Source organism: Bubalus bubalis, chromosome 4 (genome assembly GCF_019923935.1).
Source record: "Bubalus bubalis isolate 160015118507 breed Murrah chromosome 4, NDDB_SH_1, whole genome shotgun sequence".
Taxonomy (NCBI): domain Eukaryota; kingdom Metazoa; phylum Chordata; class Mammalia; order Artiodactyla; family Bovidae; genus Bubalus; species Bubalus bubalis.
Genome location: NC_059160.1, coordinates 163,326,617 through 163,351,239, shown reverse-complemented (window position 1 = coordinate 163,351,239; position 24,623 = coordinate 163,326,617). Strand labels below are relative to the sequence as shown.

Genomic DNA, 24,623 nt, shown 5'->3' with positions numbered 1-24,623 from the left:
ACTGCTGAAGCCCTAGGGGAGCCCATGCGCCCTAGAACCTGGGCGCCACAAGAGAAGGCACTGCAATGAGAAGCTCCCATACAGCGACTAGAGCATAGCGCCCCCTCACTGCAACAAGAGGAAGTCCACCTGCAGCAACGAAGACCCGGCACAGTCAAAAGTAAATAAACAAAAATTAAAAAAAAAAAGAATGGACAAACAACAACACAACAACAAAATAATAGGAAACTAGTTCTCTTAGCTTAAAAAAAAATCCTCCTGGCAATCTTTCTGCCTACACACCACCTCCTCAGATTCTGTTTATGTTCACTCACTACATGAAACAGGATCTTCTTTTCTCCCAAACACAATTCTCTCACAATCCACAATTCTCTTGCCTCAGGGTTCCAAATTTGGAATGTGTTCACCATTAGTCCATGGCTCTAACAATTTTAATTCCTGTACTCTCCCAACTTTCCTGTTTTTCTAAGGAAACATCCTAGTGCCTTCAGTTGGTCTCAAATAAAAGGCTCGCGAAGCCCTCCATTCGCACTCTGTGCCCAAGCAGCTAAACCAGCAAAAAGGCTTGAGGTCTCACTATCACAACACACTTCCTCTCCCGGGACGGGGATGCAACAAAAGATGGAAAGAGAAAGGTCTTTCTAGGAAATTTGGGGCCTTCCTCCACTATATATGCGGAACATACTGCATGACATAGAGTTGGACAAAATCAAAGGAAAAAAGAGAAAACTTCATATACTCATTACAGTCATCTTCCGGATCCCATCAAAGTAACAAATACAAAGAACAGTCGCTCTGTAACAGCACTTCTCAACCTGGGATCTCTAGGGGCCTCATGGGGTAGTGGGAACCGGGGAAGGGGGAGCAAGACAGTAGGCAGATAAAGATTTTGCTTTTTACGTATCAGGGTCCCAAACAAGATTTGAAGAAAGAAGGTTCCGTTGCAGTCCTAAAAGCCTGGGGCGGGGTAACATACACCACTATGACTTTCTCTAAGTTTTCTATTAAACTAGAAACTAGTTTTCTATTCACCCTAGTGAACAACAATCCAAATCGTGTCGGATGAAAAACTGAAAGTCAAACCGAAATTCAGAAATTAAAGAACATATCTACCTATCCTTTCTCTCTGGCAGCTGCCAAGGTATGCAGGTCTCTCTCGAGATCACACACGTCAGAAACGGAAGGTCCTCACAAATCATCTAGTCCAGACTTGCATTTTACAGATGTGGGAACTCAAGCCGAGAGGAGGGCTGACTTGCCCAAGGTCTCACAGCCCGTCGCGGGCAGGACTTCAGCTGGGACTCCACGTTGGCAGCCCTGGGCCCTCAGCTTCCCGATGGCTCCTGAGGCCCCCAGCTTGGCCGGATCCAAGGGCGCCAGAGAGCCTGGGCGGAAGAGCCCACATCCCGGGGTCGCTGCCTACTTTCGACCGGCTCCGCGCCGGGCCCCGGCCCACGGTGCTACGGGGCGCCGACCTCGACGGCCGTCCCCGACCCGCCCACCTGTCGCGGACCGCACGGTCGGCAGCCACACCCCCTGCCAGGGCCAGGGGTTCGGCCGGCCTCGACGGCGCCTGGCACCGGCTGCTGCGCGCGGCGCGGGGTACGCCGGCCTGAAGGCCGCAGGAGTTACCTCAAGTGGGCGCTGAGCTCGCGGCAGGGCTGCCCCCGCCGGCCTGGAACATGCTGGAGACGCGGACGCAGCAGACGCTGCAGCTCGGCCACCGCAGCGCCTGTTTACACCCCTCCGCGGGAGGACGCCGACCGGGCCGTCACGTGACGCACACGTCACGTGCTCGCCCGGGGTGGGGCGGAGGCGTTGCCCAGCGACGACGGCGCTCTGGGGGCGGGTGGCTGCGGCGACGGCACGTTCCCTCTGCGCTCCCCCATCACCTGCGTTTGTCGAGTCGACAAACGACGCGTCCTGACCGACCCGGCGAGGAAAAGCAACGTCTCCCACCACCCGGCTTCCTCGTTTAGTCACCTCTAGGGCTGACTGCATGTATTATTCGTGTCTTGGATGGGGGAGGGAATTCCGTCCGGCTTTAAGATGTGGAACTTGGAGAGAAAAATGGAAAATACTGCCTTACCTACCCAAAGCTAGCGAACAGACGGCGAGCAGAGGAATAAGTAATGATGATTTGAGCTTCACTAACGAACAATTGTTTGGTTTTGCTCCCTACTGTGGAATGAAGGTCCGCAGCCAACCATCTCCCCGGCCATAGAAAGGGTGTGTGTGAAGATGGCTTATGGGACTTCCGATTTTTATTTTAATTTTACATTATCAGTTTTTCCGTGATTAGTCTTTGTATATGTAAGTAAAAACATATCTGAGTAAATATTTGATTTGGCGCTGAGCAGCTGTCCACATCAGACTTTCCTCATTATAGCGAAGTCACTCGGATTGTAGTGACTGCTTCTACCAAGTGTGGTTTTTCCTAGATCAAACTTTGCAGAAGCATAGATTGGGACACTGACAGGTTCTCCCATAATATTCACTATAAACTGGGTAGAAGACATAGTTTATATTCTTACTGAATTGATGCGTAAAATGTAAGCAGATACCCCTAAATATTCCAGAGTCGTTCCGTTGTCAAGGTGTTAACTATCGAATAGTCATGTTCCTCCATTTATTTCCGATCACTTGGCATACTTAGCTATCTATGAGCAAATTGACACGGTCACAACAGTGGACTCAAAATATCTTCTAGGTCAGTATTTACCCACAGTGTGCTGAGTCGCTCAATCGCGTCCTACTCTGCGACCCCATGAACTGTAGTCCACCAGGCTCCTCTGTCCATGGGGATTCTCTGGGCAAGAATACTTGAGTGGGTTGCCGTGCCCTCCTCCAGGGGATCTTCCTAGTCCAGGGATGAAACCCAGGTCTCTCGCACTGCAGGTGGATTCTTTACCATCTGAGCCACCAGGGGCAGTAGGACAAGGTCAACACCGTCTTCATTTCTGTAACACACCCAGAATGCAGCACTCCAGAGTACAAAATATAGTGATGGATCGTCTGCATGTCCATCCTGTACTACGGAGAACAGGCAAGGTGCCACAACTTGGCTGATTTCTGCTGCCTGTGGCAGCGGATGTTCCATGAAGGCAGAACAGTATCTTCCACTGGTATTCCTTATGCCTAGACCATATCTAGGAAGCAAAGAAAGTTGTCTAGTCTATGGCCATGGAACCCTGCCATCCTTCTGAAGGAAGTGGCAAAGAACCTTTGTAGATCCAGAAGCATCTGTTAGGCAGTACTCATAGACGCAGTGAACGCTAAGGAAAGTCCTGGCTCACCCATTACTGTGTAGGCAGTTTAACATTTTATCCCCTTTCTCCATCTAAGAAAATACCTATTGAATAAAGATGAAATAAAATGATGCTGGCACACCACTTTAAAGTGCCCAGCACATACAGTGCCCATTAAATGCTAATCATATTATAGGCCTTTGGCAAGAGGCTAGTAGGACAAATCAGAGTCCCAAGGGAATGGGAGCTTACAACTTGAATATATCCAGGTCCTGGGTCTGGATTCTTGCCACATGGACTGCAGTTGGGGGCTTCCCAGGTGTCTCAGTGGTAAAGCATCCTCCTGTCAGTGCAGAGATGTGGATTTGATCTCTGGATTGGTAAGATAACCCTGGAGGAGGAAATGGCAACCCACTCTAGTCTTATTGCCAGGATAATTCCATGGACCAAGGAGCCTGGCATGCTATAGTCCATGGGGTAACAAAGAGGCAGACAAGACTGAAGCAACTCAGCATGCAGGGACCGGGGTTGAGGACAAGATTACCAGCAAGGAAATTATAAGCACAACTGGAAAGAAGTCTTTGCACATAGAATGGGAGTTTGCTGGTAAGGAAAGTATGGGTGACCAGGTGCTCACTCCAAAGGGAGCACAATTCCAAGTCTGCCTGTGGCGATGGGGACTCCTAATATACTAGCTTTCCATTGCCTAAACCCGGAGAGGCATGGCCTACTCTTTCCTAGAGTTGTGGGCAAAGGGTCAGTCCTGAGCCAGATGACCAGTGTTACCCCAAGAGCCAGTCAAACCTGACCATCCACCAAATGGTTAAACACATGTAACCATTTCCAGTTTGTTAATGTTTCACTGCAAACAAGATATAAGATATACTGCAATTGTACATAACTCTATAGTGGCATTCCCTCTAATACAGTGGCTATACAAGCAGCAGAATGATGACTATAAAGGAATAATGGGGACTTTCAGAGAGGGGACAGTAACCGGCGGAGGTGCCGCAAAGCTATGAAGGCAGCACCAGCCCTGGTATTTATGTTTCCTGATTCTAAGTGTCTTTTTATTAATAATTACAAAGTCCATGGTTTCATCATGCTATTTGCCTCTTCTTTCTTGATTTTGAACTTCCTGTAGTACACTGGTGACAATCTTCTTTCACATGTTGTTTGGTATATTTCAAATATAGAGTAAATGGGATTTTCAGATTGATTAGAGGTGGATGTGAAAGAACAGTGAAGGATGACAGGAAGGTTTCAGACCTGTACACCAAAGGATCAGAACTGTCATTTAGATAGAGAAGAAGGGATATCTGCAGTTTGGGGGGGAAATCAATAATTTGATTCTGAACAGTTAAACTCTACATGCCTAATAGACATTGAAATGGAGAAATACAGTTAGCAATGGATTATAAGATAGTGGAATTCTGGGGAGACACACAGAGATAAAAATTGGTCAGTGTGTTAAAGAAAGCCACAGGATTGAATGAGATCACAGAGAGCACTAACTTTGATAACTTCTGACCTCAATCCAGAATACAAAATATATTTTCCTTACTGACCAAATACATGTGTATAAAAGTTTCAAGAAGCAAATTTACCCTCCTTTTATCTTTATTTTGTTGGGGTTTTTTGTTTTTTAAAACTTCTGCTCCCAACTCAATTGATTTTTTAACTGAGTACTGGTTGTGTCCTACAGTTTGAAAGTCACTGGAAGTTCCTGACCAAGGACATTAATTACATAATTTCTGGCAAAAGAGAAATCCAAAGGCTAGTCACGTGGCACTTCAGAAATGACAAGATCAGCAAAGGACACTTAGGAGCAGCCAGAGGCAAGAGGAGACACAAGAGAGGAGCCCTAAAGCCTGAGGGGGGGTGCTGCAGGTGCCACTGGTCCTGAGGAGCCGAGCACAGCGAGAACTGACCTTCGGGTTGGGCAGTACTACCGTCTGGTGAGGGCTTGAGAACAGAGCCTTTAAGACAGAGCTAGGCTGGGACAACCCTGAGGGATGGAGTGGGGAGGGAGCTGGGAGGGGGGTTCAGGATGGGGGACACATGTACACCCATGGCTGATTCATGTCAGCGTATGGCAAAAACCAGTACAGTATTGTAAAGTAATTAGCCTCCAATTAAAATATATTTTTTTAAAAAAAGACAGTGCTAGGGATACAAGCTTGATGTTTTTCAAGTTTGAGTTTCGAGAGAGTAAATGGTGATAGCAAGTAGCTGTTTTTTGTTGTAAAGAGAAGCAAGGGACTGGCACAACAGCAGGCAAAAGATGTGGGCATTAAGGTTTTCTGTTTAAATATTTATATGCTAATAGAAACAGCCCAGTGATAAGGAAAGACTGATGCAGGAGAGTGTGACAACCATAGAAACTCACTCCTCAAGAAGGGGTCAGTCGTCTGCAGATAGGTAAACGAGCTGGTGAGAAGACAGATGCGGTTAGCTTGGTAGACTTGTTTGAAGCATGTGGAATTTCTTCTCCAGTTATTCATAGTTTAATAAAAAAAATAAAAGCTGAGGGGGAGATGTTGCTGTTGGTTTCGGGAGAGGGTGCAGATCATCCAGGAGAATGCTGCAGCCCCACCCAGCCCAGCCCTGATTCCTCACATGGACTGCTATACCTTTCCGTTTCCTGACTTCCACCCTACAGTCTTTTTTCTACACTATCCCCAGTATGAATTTTCAAAACTTAAATCCAGTTTTCTCAATTCAGAATAAAGCCCAAAGTTCTTGCCTATAGACCACTCCATGAAATAGCCCTTTATTTCCTGTCATCTCCCTCACTTGCTTTGCTCCAGCCACCAGGCTTCTCTGGTATTTCTTCATTCATTTCACTCACTCAGTCATGTCCGACTCTCTGCGACCCCATGGACTGCAGCACACTAGGCTTCCCCGTCCCATCACCAACTCCAGGAGCTTGCTCAAACTCATGTCCGTCGAGTTGGTGATGCCATCCAAGCATCTCATTCTCTGCCATCCCCTTCTCCTCCTGCCTTCAGTCTTTCCCAGCATCAAGGTCTTTTCCAATGCTGGAGCTCTTTCTGCACTCTCCTCGAGTAGCATGCTGGGCACCTACCAACCTTTCAGTGTCCTGTCTTTTTGCCTTTTCATGCTGCTCATGGGGCTTTCAATGCAAGAATCCTGAAGGGGTTCACCATCCCCTTCTCCAGTGGACCATGTTTCTCAGAACTCTCCACCACAACCCGTGTGTTCTGAGTGGCCCTACGTGGCATGGCTCATAGTTTCATGAGTTACACAAGGCTGTGATCCAAGCGATCAGTTTGGTTAGTTTTCTGTAATTGTGGTTTCCATTCTGTCTGCCCTCCTTTCTTCATTACCTCAGGCAAAGAACACTTTCTCCCCATTTCTTCACTTTGCGACTCTTCTTAAATGTTAACTTTCTCATAGTGACTGTACGTGACCACCCTTTTTAAAACAGCACTCATATCTGTCACCCTTCTCGGCTTGGTTTCTGTCTTAGCACTTATTACCATCTGTGGCTGAGACATTTCCAGCTCATGAACTATCCATTCCCCACCCCCACAATTCTTACAATTAGGGCCATATGCCTAGGTCCAACCAATGGGCTGTGAGCAGAAGGATGCTTCTATGCTTCTAGGCAAAAGCATATTGGAGCCACCATGCAACCCTCCAGCTCTCTTCCGCTGTTGCAGCAATCTCAGAGATCATGTGTTGCACCAGCAGGCCATACAACAGCAACAGACTGAATCACTGAGTCACCTCCTCAGGCAGTTAGTTGCCTGAGAAGTTGCAGGGGTGAGGAATAAACTTTGTTGTGTTAAGCCACTGAGCTTTGGGGGGTTAATGTGTTACCACATCATAACAGCATCTATTTATTATGGTCTGAATTATGTCTTTAAAATTTATATGTTTAAGTCCTAAGTCCAAGGACCTCTGAATGTGACTGTATCGAAGAAAGGCCCTTTAAAAAGGTGCTTAAGTTAAAGTAAGGTCATTTGAGTGGTCCCTCATCCATTATAAGTGGGCGTCCTCATAAGAGGAGGACAGGTGCCCACAGAGGGAAGACAACGTGAAGACTCAGGGAGAAGGCTCCTATCTGGAAGCCACGGAGAGTGGCGTCACAGACCAGCCCTGCCAGCTCCTTGATCTCAGACTTCCAGCTTCCAGACCTGGCAGAAAACAAACTGGTTAAGCCACCCAGTCTATGATACGTTGTTACGACAGCCCGAGTGAACAAATACATCCTAACACCAGTGCTCCACCTGGCATGTGTATTTCTGTGGTTTCCCTTCTCTAGAATATAAGCACACGATGAAAGCATGCTACGCCCACAGCCTTTAGAATAGTATCTGACACCTACCTCCCAGAGGCTCAATAAATATTGAATGCATTGAATGCATCCTGTATTTAAATGAAATTTAAACTGAGGGGAACCCTTAAACTGTTATGAGTAAAGATGAACTGGTAAAACCTACTTTGGAAAACTCATTACTATCATCTAATAGGTCTGTGATCCAGCAACTCTGCTCTTAGACAGACTCCAAAGAAATGTGTATACATGTGCTCCAAGGGACATATGTACCAATGTCCACAGCAGCACTGTATGTAGTACTCAGAGCTAGAAACAACCCAAATGTCCGTTAACAGTAGATGGAAGAATTGTGGCACAGTCATATATGGGTTGGCCAAACCGTTCAGGTTTTTCTGTAACATGGTACAAAAAAATCTGAATGAGCTTTTTGTCCAACCCAGTAAAATAATAAATTGATGAAAAATTCAGTACAACTACATGCAACCCAAATAAGTCCCACAATCAACACTGAATGAAAAAAGCCATGTAAATATATGCCATACAATTCCACTATGAGTTTTTTTTTTTTTCCTGTAAAGCAAAACTGCAGGAATACATGCTTAGGTGGTAAACCCATTTTTAAAAATGCAATAAAATTACTATCACAGCAAGGAAGAATGGTGGCTACCTTTAGAGAAGAGGGGGTAGTGACTGGGAAAGGGTTGGAAGCAGTAATGAGTTCTGGGTACTAACAGTGTTTCATATTTCTTAATGTGGGCAATAGTTTACACAGTGATTTGCTCTGTGGTTAAGCCCCTGAACCATATGTATTTTATATATATTCACTTTTCTGTGTTTTTAAATTTTTAAATGGTTAAAAATGGGAAAAAATAAAAATGCAGGCTTTGTCTAGGGGACAAACCATCCAACAGAATTATCATGATAACAGAATAGAGACAATGCAGAGATCAATTTTTTAAATTAAATCCCTGAGCTATAGAAAATGTTGAGACTTCAAAACAAGTAGACACACCAAACATCAAGAAAAATTGATGCAAGTGAAATTTCAGACATCTAAAAACTAAGACAAAAATCTGTAAAGTCTCCAGAAAAAAAAAACAAATAAAAAACAAACCACCTTACTATCCAAGACCTAAGTATTAGACTAGCACTAGGGTTCTGTCAGCAACACTGCATATGTAAGTGAGTAGTCAACTGTCTTCAAACTTTTGAGGGAAAAGACTGCTAGACCCAGGCAAACCACCAGTCAAGTGTGAGGGCATATGAAAGACACTTTTATACACGTCAGGAAGGCCTCAAAGCTTCTTTTTCCTAGGCCCTCTGAAATTTTCATCAAGGATCCTGAGCAAGAGATGAAAAGAAACACTGTTGTCTAAGTTGGTGAAGTTTGAATGGGGTGTGTTAAGACTGGATGGTAATATAAAAGTCAATACTGATTTCCTTTTTCAGAGGGTTGGATGCAAGTTGTATAGGAGGGTGTTCTTAGAGGAAATAAACTGGAATATTTATTGCTGGATGGGCATGCTGCATGTTACTCTTAAATGGCTCAGAAAAAGACTAATGAAAATGATTATATACACTCAAAGAGAGTACAAAAATGAAAAATCAACAGCTAAGGAATCAGTGAAAGGGCTGTGGGCATTTTTTTTTCCTGTGCTTAAAACTTTTATGTAAATTTGAAAGAATTTCAAAATAAAACAGGCTAAATTAAAACAGAAGGCAAATGATTATGTGAAGAATGTCTTCAAGACTAATTCATAGGGAATTCCCTAGCAGTCCAATGGACTTCTGTGTTTTCACTGTCAAAGCTGAGGGCCAGGGTTCATTCAATCCCTGGTTGAGGAACTAAGACCCCATAAGCCACGTATGGCATGACCAAAATGAATTAATTAATTAATAAAAAATTAAAATTATCAAGAAACAAAGGGAGAAAAATCAAATCAATAAAATTAGAAAGGAAAATGGAGAGATCACAACAGACAACACAGAAATACAAAGGATCATAAGAGACTACTATCAGCAATTATATGCCAATAAAATGGACAACATGGAAGAAATGGACAAATTCTTAGAAAAGTACAACTTTCCAAAACTGACCCAGGAAGAAATAGAAAATCTTAACAGACCCATCACAAGCATGGAAATTGAAACTGTAATCAGAAATCTTCCAGCAAACAAAAGCCCAGTCCAGACGGCTTCACAGCTGAATTCTACCGAAAATTTAGAGAAGAGCTAACACCTATCCTACTCAAACTCTTCCATAAAATTGCAGAGCAAGGTAAACTTCCAAACTCATTCTATGAGGCCACCATCACCCTAATACCAAAACCTGACAAAGATGCCACAAAAAAAGAAAACTACAGGCCAATATCACTGATGAACATAGATGCAAAAATCCTTAACAAAATTCTAGCAATCAGAATCCAACAACACATTAAAAGATCATACACCATGACCAAGTGGGCTTTATCCCAGTGATGCAAGGATTCTTCAATATCCACAAATCAATCAATGTAATACACCACATTAACAAACTGAAAAATAAAAGCCATATGATTATCTCAATAGATGCAGAGAAAGCCTTTGACAAAATTCAACATCCATTTATGATAAAAACTCTCCAGAAAGCAGGAATAGGAGGAACATACCTCAACATAATAAAAGCTATATATGACAAACCCACAGCAAACATTATCCTCAATGGTGAAAAATTGAAAGCATTTACTCTAAAGTCAGGAACAAGACAAGGGTGCCCACTTTCACCACTACTATTCAACACAGTTTTGGAAGTTTTGGCCACAGCAATCAGAGCAGAAAAAGAAATAAAAGGAATCGAAATTGGAAAAGAAGAAGTAAAACTCTCACTGTTTTGCAGATGACATGATCCTCTACATAGAAAACCCTAAAGACTCCACCAGAAAATTACTAGAACTAATCAATGAACATAGTAAAGTTGCAGGATATAAAATCAACACACAGAAATCCCTTGCATTCCTATACACTAATAATGAGAAAATAGAGAAATTAAGGAAACAATTCCATTCACCATTGCAACGAAGAGAATAAAATACTTAGGAATATATCTACCTAAAGACCTATATATAGAAAACTATAAAACACTGGTGAAAGAAATCAAAGAGGACACTAATAGATGGAGAAATAACCCATGTTCATGGATCAGAAGAATCAATATAGTGAAAATGAGTATTCTACTCAAAGCAATCTATAGATTCAATGAAATCCCTATCAAGCTACCAACGGTATTTTTCACAGAGGTAGAACAAATAATTTCACAATTTGTATGGAAATACAAAAAACCTCGGATAGCCAAAGCAATCTTGAGAAAGAAGAATGGAACTGGAGGAATCAACCTGCCTGACTTCAGGCTCTGCTACAAAGCCACAGTCATCAGGACAGTATGGTACTGGCACAAAGACAGAAATATAGATCAATGGAACAAAATAGAAAGCCCAGAGATAAATCCACACACATATGGACACCTTATCTTTGACAAAGGAGGCAAGAATATACAATGGATTAAAGACAATCTCTTTAACAAGTGGTGCTGGGAAAAGTGGTCAACCACTTGTAAAAGAATGAAACTAGAACACTTTCTAACACCATACACAAAAATAAACTCAAAATGGATTAAAGATCTAAATGTAAGACCAGAAACTATAAAACTCCTAGAAGAGAACATAGGCAAAACACTCTCCAACATAAATCACAGCAGGATCCTCTATAACCCACCTCCCAGAATATTGTAAATAAAAGCAAAAATAAACAAATGGGACCTAATTAAAATTAAAAGCCTCTGCACAACAAAGGAAACTATAAGCAAGGTGAAAAAGCCTTCAGAATGGGAGAAAATAATAGCAAATGAAGCAACTGACAAACAACTAATGTGAAAAATATAAAGCAACTCCTACAGCTCAATTCCAGAAAAATAAACGACCCAATCAAAAAATGGGCCAAAGAACTAAATAGACATTTCTCCAAAGAAGACATACAGATGGCTAACAAACACATGAAAAGATGCTCAACATCACTCATTATCAGAGAAATGCAAATCAAAACCACAATGAGGTACCATTTCACGCCAGTCAGAATGGCTGCGATCCAAAAGTCTATAAGCAATAAATGCTGGAGAGGGTGTGGAGAAAAGGGAACTCTTACACTGTTGGTGGGAATGCAAACTAGTACAGCCACTATGGAGAAGAGTGTGGAGATTCCTTAAAAAACTGGAAATAGAACTGCCTTATGACCCAGCAATCCCACTGCTGGGCATACACACTAAGGAAACCAGAAGGGAAAGAGACACGTGTACCCCAATGTTCATCGCAGCACTGTTTATAATAGCCAGGACATGGAAGCGACCTAGATGTCCATCAGCAGATGAATGGATAAGAAAGCTGTGGTACATATACACAATGGAGTATTACTCAGCCATTAAAAAGAATACATTTGAATCAGTTCTAATGAGGTGGATGAAACTGGAGCCTATTATACTGAGTGAAGTAAGCCAGAAAGAAAAACACCAATACAGTATACTAATGCATATATATGGAATTTAGAAAGATGGTAACAATAACCCTGTATGCGAGACAGCAAAAGAGACACAGATGTATAGAACAGTCTTTTGGACTCTGTGGGAGAGGGAGAGGGTGGGATGATTGGGGAGAATGGCATTGAAACATGTACAATATCATATAAGAAATGAATCGCCAGTCCAGGTTCGATGCAGGATACAGGATGCTTGGGGCTGGTGCACTGGGATGACCTAGAGGGATGGTATGGGGAGGGAGGTGGGAGGGGGGTTCAGGATGGGGAACACGTGTACACTCATGGCAGATTCATGCTGATGTATGGCAAAACCAATATTGTGAAGTAATTAACCTCCAATTAAATAAATTTAAATTTTAAAAAATGTTTAAAAATAAAACAAAAAAATTATTTTTAAAAATGAAGAATTCATAACAAACAATATGATTTAGAACATGAACATTCTGAATCTGATAAAAGCAAAGAGAAAAGCAACTGGAAACAAACCCCATGAGCTGTACAAAAAAGGAATGAAAATGACAAAAATATGTATATTTTTGAGCAAAAGAAAGGAATTAAAGGAAAGCCCATTCTAGCAACCCTGGATTATGGAAAAGAAAATATCATACTATTTGTGTCTTCAATAATATTTCTATAAATTTAATACTTTAACTTATTTGTTGCCTTTTAATGTAAAATCAACTTAAAAGCAAAGCAGAAAAGACTATATAATCACTTAAAGTTGATTTAACGAGGGTTAATATGCAATGCTTGGGAACAAGGATAGATAGATGGACAGGAAGGGAATTCCTGCCTTCACGGACTTGCCATCTTGTGCAATTCAAAGGATAGCATAAGTGTCAAAATAATACCATGGTATATTCCATGAAGCAAATGTATTAACGTTAAGAGAAAGGGTACTGACTTAAAGATCAGGGAAGCCTTCCTTCAGAAAGTAATGATGGAGCTGGCATCTGACAAAATAGAGTAGGTGTTAATGGGCAAACAAGCTAGGAAAACTAAAAGTTAGTGTGGGCAAATCCCAGAAAACGTGGATAAGACAATAGAGCGTGAGGCTGGAGAAGCAGATGGAAGCCGGAATACAGAGGCCTTACTAGTAAGAAGGGTTGGGATTTGAGTCTTTGTAAAAGAACACAAGTCACTGATACATTTTGACGTTGATGTGCTTAATTTTTTTGGTTCTGTAAGAACAGTACGTTTAAGAATATAAAATGGGTCATGAAGGGCATAGAACTAAATTCGAGGAGCTTGGTGAGGAAACTATTGCAATAGCTCAGGTGAAAGCTATGGTAACATGGACTAGGGTAATTGCAGAGCAGCCAGTGAATTTGAAATACTTTCCTGGTGGCTCAGATGGTAAAGAATCTACCTGCAATATAGAAGATATGGGTTCTATCCCTGGGTCAGGAAGATCCCTGGAGGAGGAAATGGCTACCCACTCCAATATTCTTGCCTGGACAATTCCATGGACAGAAGAAACTGGCAGGCTATAGTCCATCCATGGGGTTGCAGAGAGTCAGACAAGACTGAGGGACTAACATTTTCACTTTTTTCAATGTAACTCAGCTGACTGCTGCTGCTGCTAAGTTGCTTCAGTCGTGTCCAACTCTGTGCGACCCCATAGACGGCAGCCTACCAGGCTCCCCTGTCCCTGGGATTCTCCAGGCAAGAGAACACTGGAGTGGGTTGCCATTTCCTTCTCCAATGCATGAAAGTGGAAAGTGAAAGTAGGAAGTCACTCGGTCGTGTCCGACTCTCAGCGACCCCTTGGACTGCAGCCTACCAGGCTCCTCCGTCCATGGGATTTTCCAGGCAAGAGTACTGGAGTGGGGTGCCATTGCCTTCTCCAAACTCAGCTGACTACTGTAGGCTAAATATGTGTCTCCTCCAAATTCCTATGTTGAAGCACTAAACCCAATGAGGATGTATTAGGTTTAGGATGAGTACGGAAGTAATTAAGATTAAATGAGGTCATAAGAGTGAAACTCTGATCCCATGGTATTGTCTTTTTATTTATTTATTTATTTATTTATTTATTTGCATTCAATGGGTCTTGGTTGTGGCACACAGACTGGCTCTCTTAATTGTGGCTCACAGGCTTAGCTGCTCCGGAGATGTGGGCTCTCAGTTCCCTGAAGAGGGATCAGTGCCCCTGCACTGCAAGGCAGATTCTTACCCACTGGCCCACCAGGAAAGTCATGCTACTAATGTATGTCTTTATGAGAAGAGACGTCAGAGTTCCATGTGTACACACTAAGGAAAGGCCATGTCAGAAAGCAGCTCTCCAAAGGCAGAGAGAGAGAGGGCTCACCAGAAACCCACCCTGCTGGACCCTGACCTGGGACTTCCAGCCTCCAGAACTGTGAGAAAATTAATTTCTGTGGTTTAAGCCACACAGTCTGTGGTGTTTTCTGTTATGGCAGTATAAGCACTAGACTAAGGCACTAAAAAACTGGGAAGTAAAAGTCTAAAATGTATTATCATGCTAAATTCCTTACCTGTAATAATGTGGTATCAAAAAATAATGTCTATTTACCTTGGCTAGTGTTATGATGGTAACTACCAAAAAAATAAAATTAGAAATCATTATGAGATTGGGGAGGTATTTGGTGAAATCTTTACTTTCATTTTTCATCCTTTTATAGTTTTCCTAAAACTATGTAATTTACTTTCATCACTTTGAAAGGTTAACATAATTTTCAAAGAAAAGTGAAAACATACCTTTTTTCCTAAATTCCAGCCACTCACATCTGTTTTTACAATTTTTGTTGTATGTAACCTTGTCAGTTTTCAATCAACTTTCTTAACCTATATCAATTTATTTTCTACTTGTTACTTAGAGTTACATTTTTCTTCTGATACACATTAAAAATATATAATTATTCTCAAAATGTTCACCTGTGTACTACTTAAAATCATCTCATGTTCCAGGAGTGGTACAGGGGTCATAATTTGGAAAACACTGCTAAATGTAAGACTGAATTATCTGTCATAATGGTATAAAACCATATTATTAAACATGTATCAAAAAATTAACTCCTGTCTTTTTCATAATTAAATACCTACATAAGTCACAACACTTATAAAATTTTAAAACATCCTAGTATGTAAAATTCCCATATTAGAATGACTAAAATTCACTAAACTATGTGAAATATTTGCAAGTTAAAAGTTAAAAATTTTCAGACATTTTTAGTGCTGCTAAAACCAAATGCTTACTGTTTTTAAAAATCCAGAAGCTAGATTTTATTAGTTATATAAAACAGTATAAATGCATTTATTTTTATCATGGTTAAACTGTCCAATACAACAGCGCCTATATGTAAGGCATTCTATTTACTAGCAATGCAAGGATAGATCTAAGGTTTCTAAAAATTATGATCACTTCCTCATAAGAATTTAAGACATTAAGAAATGCCTCCCAATAATGATATAATATCTTGAATTAAACTGGTTTATTTCTCAGTGACTTAGAAATTAGTAAAAAGACTCAACTTTGAGCAAAATCTTTGGTAAACTTAAAGCAAGAGTGATTTCTACAATACATGGTCTTGGTTTAAAAAGCATAGTGCACTAAGCATATATCAAATGTGTCCTAAGCATTCATTTTTATCTATAGAATAAAATGTTTTGCTCCATTTTTCAGCAGCCTATCCACATAACAGAGTTCTTAAGATTTTAAATATCTAAAGCACAGGTGGTCTTGATAAAGGGAAAAAAAAGTGAACTACGCGACACAGAAATATTTTTCACTAGCCTATACAGATAGCCCCCCTTAAAAAGCATGCTATTAACCCTTACTAGCAGAGGGAAGTAGAGGGCTTCCCAGCTGGCACAGTGGTAAAAAATCTTCCTGCCAGCGCAGGAGACATAAGAGATGCTGCTTCAATCCCTGGGTCAGGAAGATCCCCTGGAGTAGGAAATGGCAACCCAGTCCAGTATTTTTGCCTGGAAAAAGTCTCATATAGAGGAGCCTGGTGGACTACAGTCCATGTGGCTGCAAAGAGTTGGACACGACTGAGCACAAGAACGGACAAGGCGATGGCACCCCACTCCAGTACTCTTGCCTGGAAAATCCCATGGACGGAGGAGCCTGGTAGGCTGTAGTCTATGGGGTCGCTAAGAGTCGGACACGACTGAGCGACTTCACTTTCACTTTTCACTTTCGTGCATTGGAGAAGGAAATGGCAACCCACTCCAGAGTTCTTGCCTGGAGAACTCCAGGGACGGGGGAGCCTGGTGGGCTGCCGTCTATGGGGTCGCACAGAGTCGGACACGACTGACGTGACTTGGCAGCAGCAGCAGAGCACAAGAAATAGAGGAGTGATAACAGAACTCCCCATTTTGCTCACTTCTGTATTAGCCTCTGGCACCCACGCACGTCCCACCAGGGCTGGACCAGAGTTGCAGAGTCCACGTGGGTTGCCTGTTAGCTATTTGCCAGGGTTCAGCATCAGATTCAACTTAGCTTCCATAAGGCAAGCGGCCTCCTCAAAGCTTGAATGCTGTATTAGCTACATCTGGGGAGCAGGATCCTTATACTGTAAAAGAATTCTTTTATACTGATAGTCATTTTTTCCAAGCAGAATAAATTACTGATTTATTTAAATGGTTTTATTTTTTAAGTATTTATAAGAGTAAATTATTGTAAATAATCAAATCAAAATCATAATGATATTGAATATTTATTTGAATTTTTCCTGGTAATAGCACTCAACATAAGAAAAACAAACCAAGCTCTGAGATTTTGTTTTCAATATACTCATTTTTCAAAAAGTGACAAGTTGGGTTCTCTATTTAATGGCAACAAGTGGGACTACCATTCAAAAAGCAGTATTTTAAGAGATATATACTATGATTAACATGATGTGTTTTATATTGTAGAATGGATACATACCAAATGCCAATCTGAATACAGAAGAAATACATGTGTTAAAACCACACTGGAAAACCAAATGTTCTTTTTTATAAAAAGCTTGACATAAAAAGGAACTTGCCAGTAAATTCAATGAACTTTCACGTATGGGTTTTTTTTAAATCCCCACCCACACCACCCCCACAAAAAAACTGTAGATTTGGGTAGAGCCATTCTATGACAGCTCATTTCTGTACAACGTGGAAGCTGGCTACACAGTCAGTGTCAGCTTCCTAAAGTGCATCTTCTGAAGACTTGTTTAGTAAAATTGCAATATCAAATATAAAATACTTAACACAAGACATGTAATAACAGAGCTACATCATTATGAAGTTCTCAAAACTACTTTTTAAACTTTTTGATTCACCAAAGAATAAAGGTGTCAAATACAGTAGCTTTCTCATTCTCCAACAGTATACATTATAAGCTTTTGTTATTTGGCAAGTCTTTTGGAGTCGAACAAAAATAATGCAGTCTAAACAATATTTCTTCTGTCACTGTAATACGACTCCTTGTGCAGAACAGTTAGGCGCAGAGCAAGAGTTAGATTTTTGGAAGCTTTGGTGCATTAACCACAGGATTTGCCTCCTGTAAGTATCTCCTCCCTGCACTCTTGTAATCATAGGTACAGCTGTGAGTTTCTGCATAGCGATGAGATGCACAGAAGTTGTTTCCACATCTAAAGCACAAAAAAAGTGTATGTGAATAGCCACATTTCTGTAAGAGCCTCCTCTCTTTGGGAGATCAAAGCTTGACTTCAGGTAGTCCAACAGGAGCCTTTTGGTTCTCTTTAGCAATTTCAGAATTGACATTTCCCTTATACTTATAAACAAGCACAGGCACCACCACCCCCCAAAAAAAAGAACAAGTTAATTGTCCATGAATGTCCAAGTGTATAATAAAGAATCTCCTCTGAAGTGAAAGAGGATGTAGACCTTTATGAAGCAGTAAAGCTGCGAGAGCCAATAGATACGTGCACCGCCTTCTTTCATATCTGTAAGCCTGGGCAAACCGTGGATTTCTGAGAAATTCAGTCTTATAAGAAAATCAAATTATGTAAAACCTAACTATGCCATGGAAGGATTTTAAAGTATTTCAGCAACAAGGTAAGCTGTTTCTATTTGAACAGAATACACTCTAAAAAGCAGCAGCTTTAATTAATGCCTGGCCTCAACCTAAGGGCAGACACCATCGTTGGAGCATATTAATCAATACTACTAAATAGTTATTGGTAGAAAAACTCATTATTTTTGTAAACATATTATTCATCTCTTTTGAAACAAAAGTGTACCATATAATTAACAGTACATTAACATTAAATTTAGTCCTTTTTATTCAATTTAAAATAGAACCTTGGAAGAGGTGTTCTCCCAAGCTATATTCAAAGAAAAACCAAGACTATCTATCATAAGACAAAGAGAACACACTCTTCCATTGGTTTACATATCCTACTTTAAAGGGCAGGAGAGGATCTCAGGAGTTTGGAAATGCGTAAGCTATCTATTTGCTGTTTACTTCAGCCAATAAGAAGTTCAGCTGAGGACTGCTATTTGAACATCATCTAAATGATATTATGAAGCGGCAATTTAAAGAACATTTTCTATTGTATCCCTAAGCTGGGTCACCAAAAAGCAAGCATCTCGACTTTTCAGCTAGCCAACCTGCCTGCATTCGTAGCTAGTAGCCAGTCCAGTTTTCTTTCCACAGAGAAAACAATGCTTTGCTGCTTTCTTCTTCGTTTGAACAGGGGCTTTCACAGGTGGGAGGTGATGAGTGCACTCTCCTGTTCAGAGAAAGGACACTTTGATTAACACAGAAATGAAATTCTAAATATGAAATACTAAGAAACAAAACATTAGACACATCCTGTCACAGCAAACCTCTCAGCCATAAATATCAATTTGTGCTTTTTTATATCTAAAATTATTTACAGAGTCTGTAATAAAGATGAACTCAAACTGTTATTTCTCTTAAGACATGGTAATTTCTACTGACTAAGACATTTTTATACATATCAATACCTTTCTGATTATTTCTGAAGGCAATACATATATTTAAAGTACACTACACTTTGACAGAGAATCAAGAAAAACGTCTGGCTCAAAATCGTATTTATGAAGCTTCTGAGGAACAACATATGTATTAAAATCACCCTGTTCTTTCACGCCAAGCAGGAGCACGAGAATGTCATGAAACTGAGCTCTTGGTGCTAATTATACCACAGAAACTAAATGCATCGAGCCATCGGCAAATTATTTAACTTTAAAGCTTCAATTTGTTCATTTTTAAGATAACAGGACATGTATTTTTCTCCCTAAGTTTCTAAGTGTTCAAAGGTCAACTCAGTTCTCACAATAAAAAGCATTCTGAATTTTTAAAATATTATAATTATATAAAATACGGTATTATCAATAGTGACTTGTAGGGTGCACTGTTCAATTTCACAGTACTACAACCGTTCCAAAGTATATTTACTAAACTCTGGGCTATAGCAACAGGTTGACTTTTTACCTTAAATATAAGAGCACATCTGCTATTATATGAGAAAGGATTAAATCAGTTTAATACTAAGTGAAATGCTTTTAAAACTGAGCAAAACTCCAAGAAACCCCACTGATGAGCATCCACAGCTGTTACACTAGAAGTCCAAGTGCCCAGTGCTTGGTGACCCCAAAGCCAAGGAGGAAAAGGCAAACAAAGCAAACACGAAGGGCAGGCGTGTCGGCGGAAATGGCGCCCACTCTACCAAAACAGGCTTGGGAGGCCTGGCTTAATGCTATGTAGCCGCTGAAAGTAATCCTTCAAGGGTTCAAAACGTTGAATCACATTTAATTGGCAGCATGCCCTTTGCCACAATCCGGATTGGGTTCTGTGTATACAAGCAGAATAAAATTAATGCTTTATGACTAGTCTAAAATACACTCCCAGATCTTGCCCAAAACTGGGGGAAAACTGCCCCAAACTGGAAGCTAACTTAGGACTCCTAATGGTGGTCAGGTAGCAACTCAAACTAATAAGCACTTTCTTCTTCAAGGGCACTTAAGAGTTATCAAGAACATTTCACCAAGGCGATGGGATGCTTTCCTCTTCTTAAATAATGAAAATAAGACAGGCATTTGCACAGGATGCAGAGGAAAGGCGCATACTGCCAGATACCCTCTGACATCCATCTAATGGCAATTATCTCTGGAATTCAGGCTTAGGATATTGTTCCTTAAACAAAAGTTAAAAAAAAAAAAATCTGTGGACAAAAATTTAGTTCAGCGTAGTCATATTTTCATGTCTTTCTTTCTTTGGGGTACTTAAGTTTCCCAACCCTTTTTCGTTCACAAACTCCTGTGAATGTGCAGAAACAGAGCACACAGTAGTGGCCAGCATGAGGTGGCACAGAAACAGAACTGCAGTCTTCTCCTATGACAAAGGTTTCCATTTATCTTTCTCCCCACTACAGAAAAAAACAAGTATTAGTCACAATCTCTATGCTGGGAACCAGCCCAAATAGGTAAGTTCCCTCCTACAAAGAGGAAAAATTCAAACTCCATGGGCTGACATTGAAGGACTTGTGTGTCCAATATGCCTTTGTAACTTCCCAGGGCCATTTTCTGTCACGCGCTGCATCACCCCACCTGAAGGACACACCAGATCCACTTACAGGTGCCACCTCCTCTTCCAAAACACTCAGGAACTTTGTCAACTGAGTAGCATTCTACTTACCCAGTAAGAAGATATCACTAATCATTAACTCTTCTCTGAAGCCTTCTCTCAAATATGTAATGAACATATATGAAAAAAGAAAAAGTCAATAAAATAATGCTGATGTGAAAAGTTGCTTTTCAGAATGAGAATAAAGATATTTGGATTAAGGCACTTGTTTGGTACTTCCTACTTTAATATTTGGTCTAACACAATTATCTATAAAAATTCACCCAAAAGAAAAGTCAGGCAATAAAGTAATAAGGCAGTGTTTGTGATACAAGTTTGGTAGTCATCTGCCTAAAAATGATAACTAAAATGATGAGGATGGGTACAATTTCCAAGGAAGACCTTACAGTGAAAAGCAAAGAGAACCAATGGAAAAACTTAAGTCAATTAAACAAAACTTATGCCAGAATTTTCACAAACTCTTCTAAGTAATTGAGAATGATGCTGTTATTACTGTATGGCAGGAAGGAAATGGCAACAAGTTACACAGCTCTAGTTTGGGGAATCGTAAACTGCAGGTAGCAGTTGATGACTTGACCTAAATTAAATCAATCAAGAGTATATATCTGGGGACAAGGAGAGGGGCTGGTAAAACAAGTTCAAAAGAAACCTGAAGTTTAAAAAAAAAAACACAAAAACAAAAAGCTACAAAAATGTAACAGCCCAGAATAAAAAAAGAAAGGAAAGAGAAAAACTCTTTTAAGAAGAAGGGCCATAACAATCAAGGTAAGTGTACAGAATCATCCACTGGATTGAAAATTATGAAGATCTTTTCAGCAACAGCAGTTTCAGAAGAAAGCACTGTAGCTTGAATTAGAGTTTAAGGAGATAGAATAAGTACAATTCAAACTTCCAAGAGGCTGAGCTGTGGATTAGTACAAGACAGATTTAAATAGATGTCAAAAGAAAACTGCCATCTATTTATGGCTTTCCAGGTGGCGCTAGTGGTAAAGAACCTTCTGCCAATGCAGGATATTTAAGAGATGCAGGTTCGATCCCTGGGTTGGGAAGATCCCCTGGAGAAGGGTATGGCAACCCACGCCAGTATTTTTGCCTGGAGAATCCCATAGACAGAGGAGCCTGGCAGGCAACAGTCCACGGGGTCGCAAAGAGTTGGACACAACTGAAGCAATTTAGCACACATGCTCAAAGGAAAATAATTATAATATTAAAAGTAGATACATTAATCAAAAACAGCATGGCACTGGCATACAGACAGACATATAGATCAATGGAACACAACAGAGAACTCTGAAATAAACTCTCACAAATATAATGAAATGATTTTTGACAAGGTACTAATAAGACCATTTGATGGGGAAAAGGACAGGTTTTTTTTTGTTTGTTTTTTTTTTTTTTTTTTAACGAATATAGCCTCAAAAACTGGATGAAAAATTTGTGACCCCATGGACTATACAGTCCATGGAATTCTCCAGGCCAGAATACTGGAGTGGGTAGCCTTTCCCTTCTCCAGGGAATCTTCCCAACCCAGGGATCAAACCCAGGTCTCCCACATTGCAGGCGGATTCTTTACCAGCTGAGCCACAAGGGAAGCCCAAGAATACCGGGGTGGGAAGTCTATCCCTTCTCCAGCAGATCTCCCTGACACAGGAATCGAACTGGGCTCTCCTGCATTACAGGCAGATTCTTTACCAACTGAGCTATCAGGGAAGCCCCGAAAACTGGATATCCACATGGAAAAGAATGAAGTTGGACCCTTACATTACACCATATATAAAAATTAATTCAAATGTATTAAAGACCTAATGTAAGACCTAAAACTACACAACTTCTAGAAGAAAACATAAAGGAAAAGCTTCATTAACGGTGGATTTGGTAACAATTTATTGAACACAATACTCGGCACAGGCAACAAAGAAAAAAAAATAGACAAATTGAACTTTATGAAAATTAAAAACTGTTGAGCATCAAGACATCATCAACAGAGTAAAAAGGTGACCTATAGATGGGAGAAATATTTGCAAATCATACATAAGGAATTAATATCCAGAATATATGGCGACAAGAAAACCAAGACACAAATTCAAAAATGGGCAAGGTATTTTTTTTAATTTCCTGCCTCCAGGGCAAGGAATTTGAACACACATTTCTCCAAAGATCTCCACATAGCACATTAAGAGGTACTCAACATAACTAATCATCAGGGAAATGCCAATCTAAATCACAATAAGATACCGCCTCATATACCATCATAGGATGCCCACTATCAGACAAAACATAAAATAACAAGTATGGTGAGAAAGTAGAGAAACTGGAAACCTGCACACTGCCGCTGGGAATGTGGCACAGCACAGCTACTATGGAAACGGATACAGCAATTCCTAAAAAATTGAGACCAGGACTGCCACATGCTCCAGTAATGCCACTGCTGGATATACACTCAAAGAACTGCAATCAGAGTCTCAAAGAGATACTTGTACACTGTGTTTGTAGTAGCATTATTCACAGTAGCTAAAATGTAGAAGTGACACAAGTGTCCATCCATAGACGCATAGGTAAGCAAAAGACTGTATATACACACAATGGAATGTTATTCAGCTTAAAAAGTATGGGAATTTGGACACATGCTACAACATAGATGAACAACATAGGGAACATTATGCTACATAAAGCAAGCCAGGCACAAAAAGACAAATACTGAATGATTTCACTTATGTGAGGTACCGAGAGTAGTTAAAATTATAGACAGAAAACAGAACGGTGGTTGCCAGGGTCTGGGGAGACAGAGTAATGAGGAGTTAAAGTTTAATGGGTACAGAGTTTCCATTTTGATGAAATGAGTTCTGGAGATACATGGTGATACTGGTTGGCTAAAAATGTGAATGTACTTAATACCATTCAATTGTACACTTAAAAATGGTTAGGATAGTAAATTTTATTACAATAAAAAAAAAGTAGATATATTACAACTTTAGAACCTTGGGCTTTATACAGTAGTGGAAACAAACCTTAGTTATCTCTTTAAAGACATGAAACACACATGACAGCCGTAATACGTAATGTAGCCTCTAGAGCCTTGGGGCTACAAACGTGCTGCATGTGTGCTCGAGTTCCCATCTCTAGCCTGGGCACTAGAACACAACAGACGGCAGTAATGGCTTCTTCACAAGTATTTGGCCAGTATACCTTTAAGATATTATTGGTAGAAGTAATGCTAATAATATAGTCATTTCTGCTAGTATGCCTTGGAAAGTGCTAGTCAAAGAGACCGTCCCTTTCTTTTACCCAGAAATAACCAGTTCATCAAATGGAGCTCTTATTGTCCTTGATATTGGACCATGAGTTTAAGAAACACCTTTCTAGGGTATTTTCTCAAAGCTCATCCTGCACCCCACATGTGGCCAGGGACTAGATAAATTGTGAAATACATGTTAATTTTTCATTCATCTTATCTTTTCACATAGACCATATCCTTTTCCAGACAATGGAGAACTCAACTTCAATTTCTGTTTCTGTCTTCAAATATGCCCTACGGTCAGTTCTCTCAATCATTTCTTCAGTGGAACAAAGTCTAAGGAAGTTTGCTCTGTATACACCACAGAGAATGTTCTTCTCAGTACTCTCTGAAAATTCACATTCATAGTATGCATAATGCTATAATTATTAGCCTTATATTGTTTTCAAAATTATCTGTAGCTTACCTACTCTTTTCCCTGATGTTGTATTATTTCCATTCATTCCAATACCACGGGCAGACTACAATTAAAACACAAAACATCTATACAGGTGAGTTAATGGAAAACAGAGGAGAGATCACCTAACATGAAATAATTATATTTTATGACAAAAATGTTGATGAACTTTCACTTTAAATTATTTAATCTATTTTTAAGTAAATTAACTTGGGACCTGGCTGTCACATCCATCA

The 24,623-nt window shown here is 40.4% G+C and overlaps 2 protein-coding genes across 18 annotated transcripts in view; both read right to left on the bottom strand.

Moving 5' to 3' along the window:
• The window catches only part of MARCHF8 (membrane associated ring-CH-type finger 8), a 107,097-nt gene extending 105,331 nt beyond the window's left edge, over window positions 1-1,766 (bottom strand). Inside the window, exon 1 of one of the 3 annotated variants that reach the window (XM_025284947.3) lies at window positions 1,633-1,766. The gene's annotated coding sequence lies outside the window, so the exon portion shown is untranslated. Of the gene's footprint in view, window positions 1-1,113; window positions 1,567-1,632 lie in introns of those variants that run through there. The other 2 variants (XM_044942449.2, XM_025284951.3) reach the window with 2 other exon arrangements.
• Window positions 1,767-16,789: 15,023 nt separating this feature from the next.
• Window positions 16,790-24,623, bottom strand: part of ZFAND4 (zinc finger AN1-type containing 4) — a 51,384-nt gene continuing 43,550 nt past the window's right edge. For 8 of the 15 annotated variants that reach the window (XM_044942440.2, XM_044942446.2, XM_044942439.2 and 5 more), the window contains 4 exons: window positions 24,397-24,451; window positions 20,747-20,788; window positions 18,698-18,815; window positions 16,790-17,711 (listed from right to left, as the gene is read on the bottom strand). In XM_044942440.2, the coding sequence (XP_044798375.2) occupies window positions 17,576-17,711; window positions 18,698-18,815; window positions 20,747-20,788; window positions 24,397-24,451 (351 nt within the window). In that variant the 3' untranslated portion in view covers window positions 16,790-17,575. Of the gene's footprint in view, window positions 17,712-18,693; window positions 18,816-19,778; window positions 20,789-24,396; window positions 24,452-24,623 lie in introns of those variants that run through there. The other 7 variants (XM_025284935.2, XM_044942448.2, XM_044942443.2 and 4 more) reach the window with 6 other exon arrangements.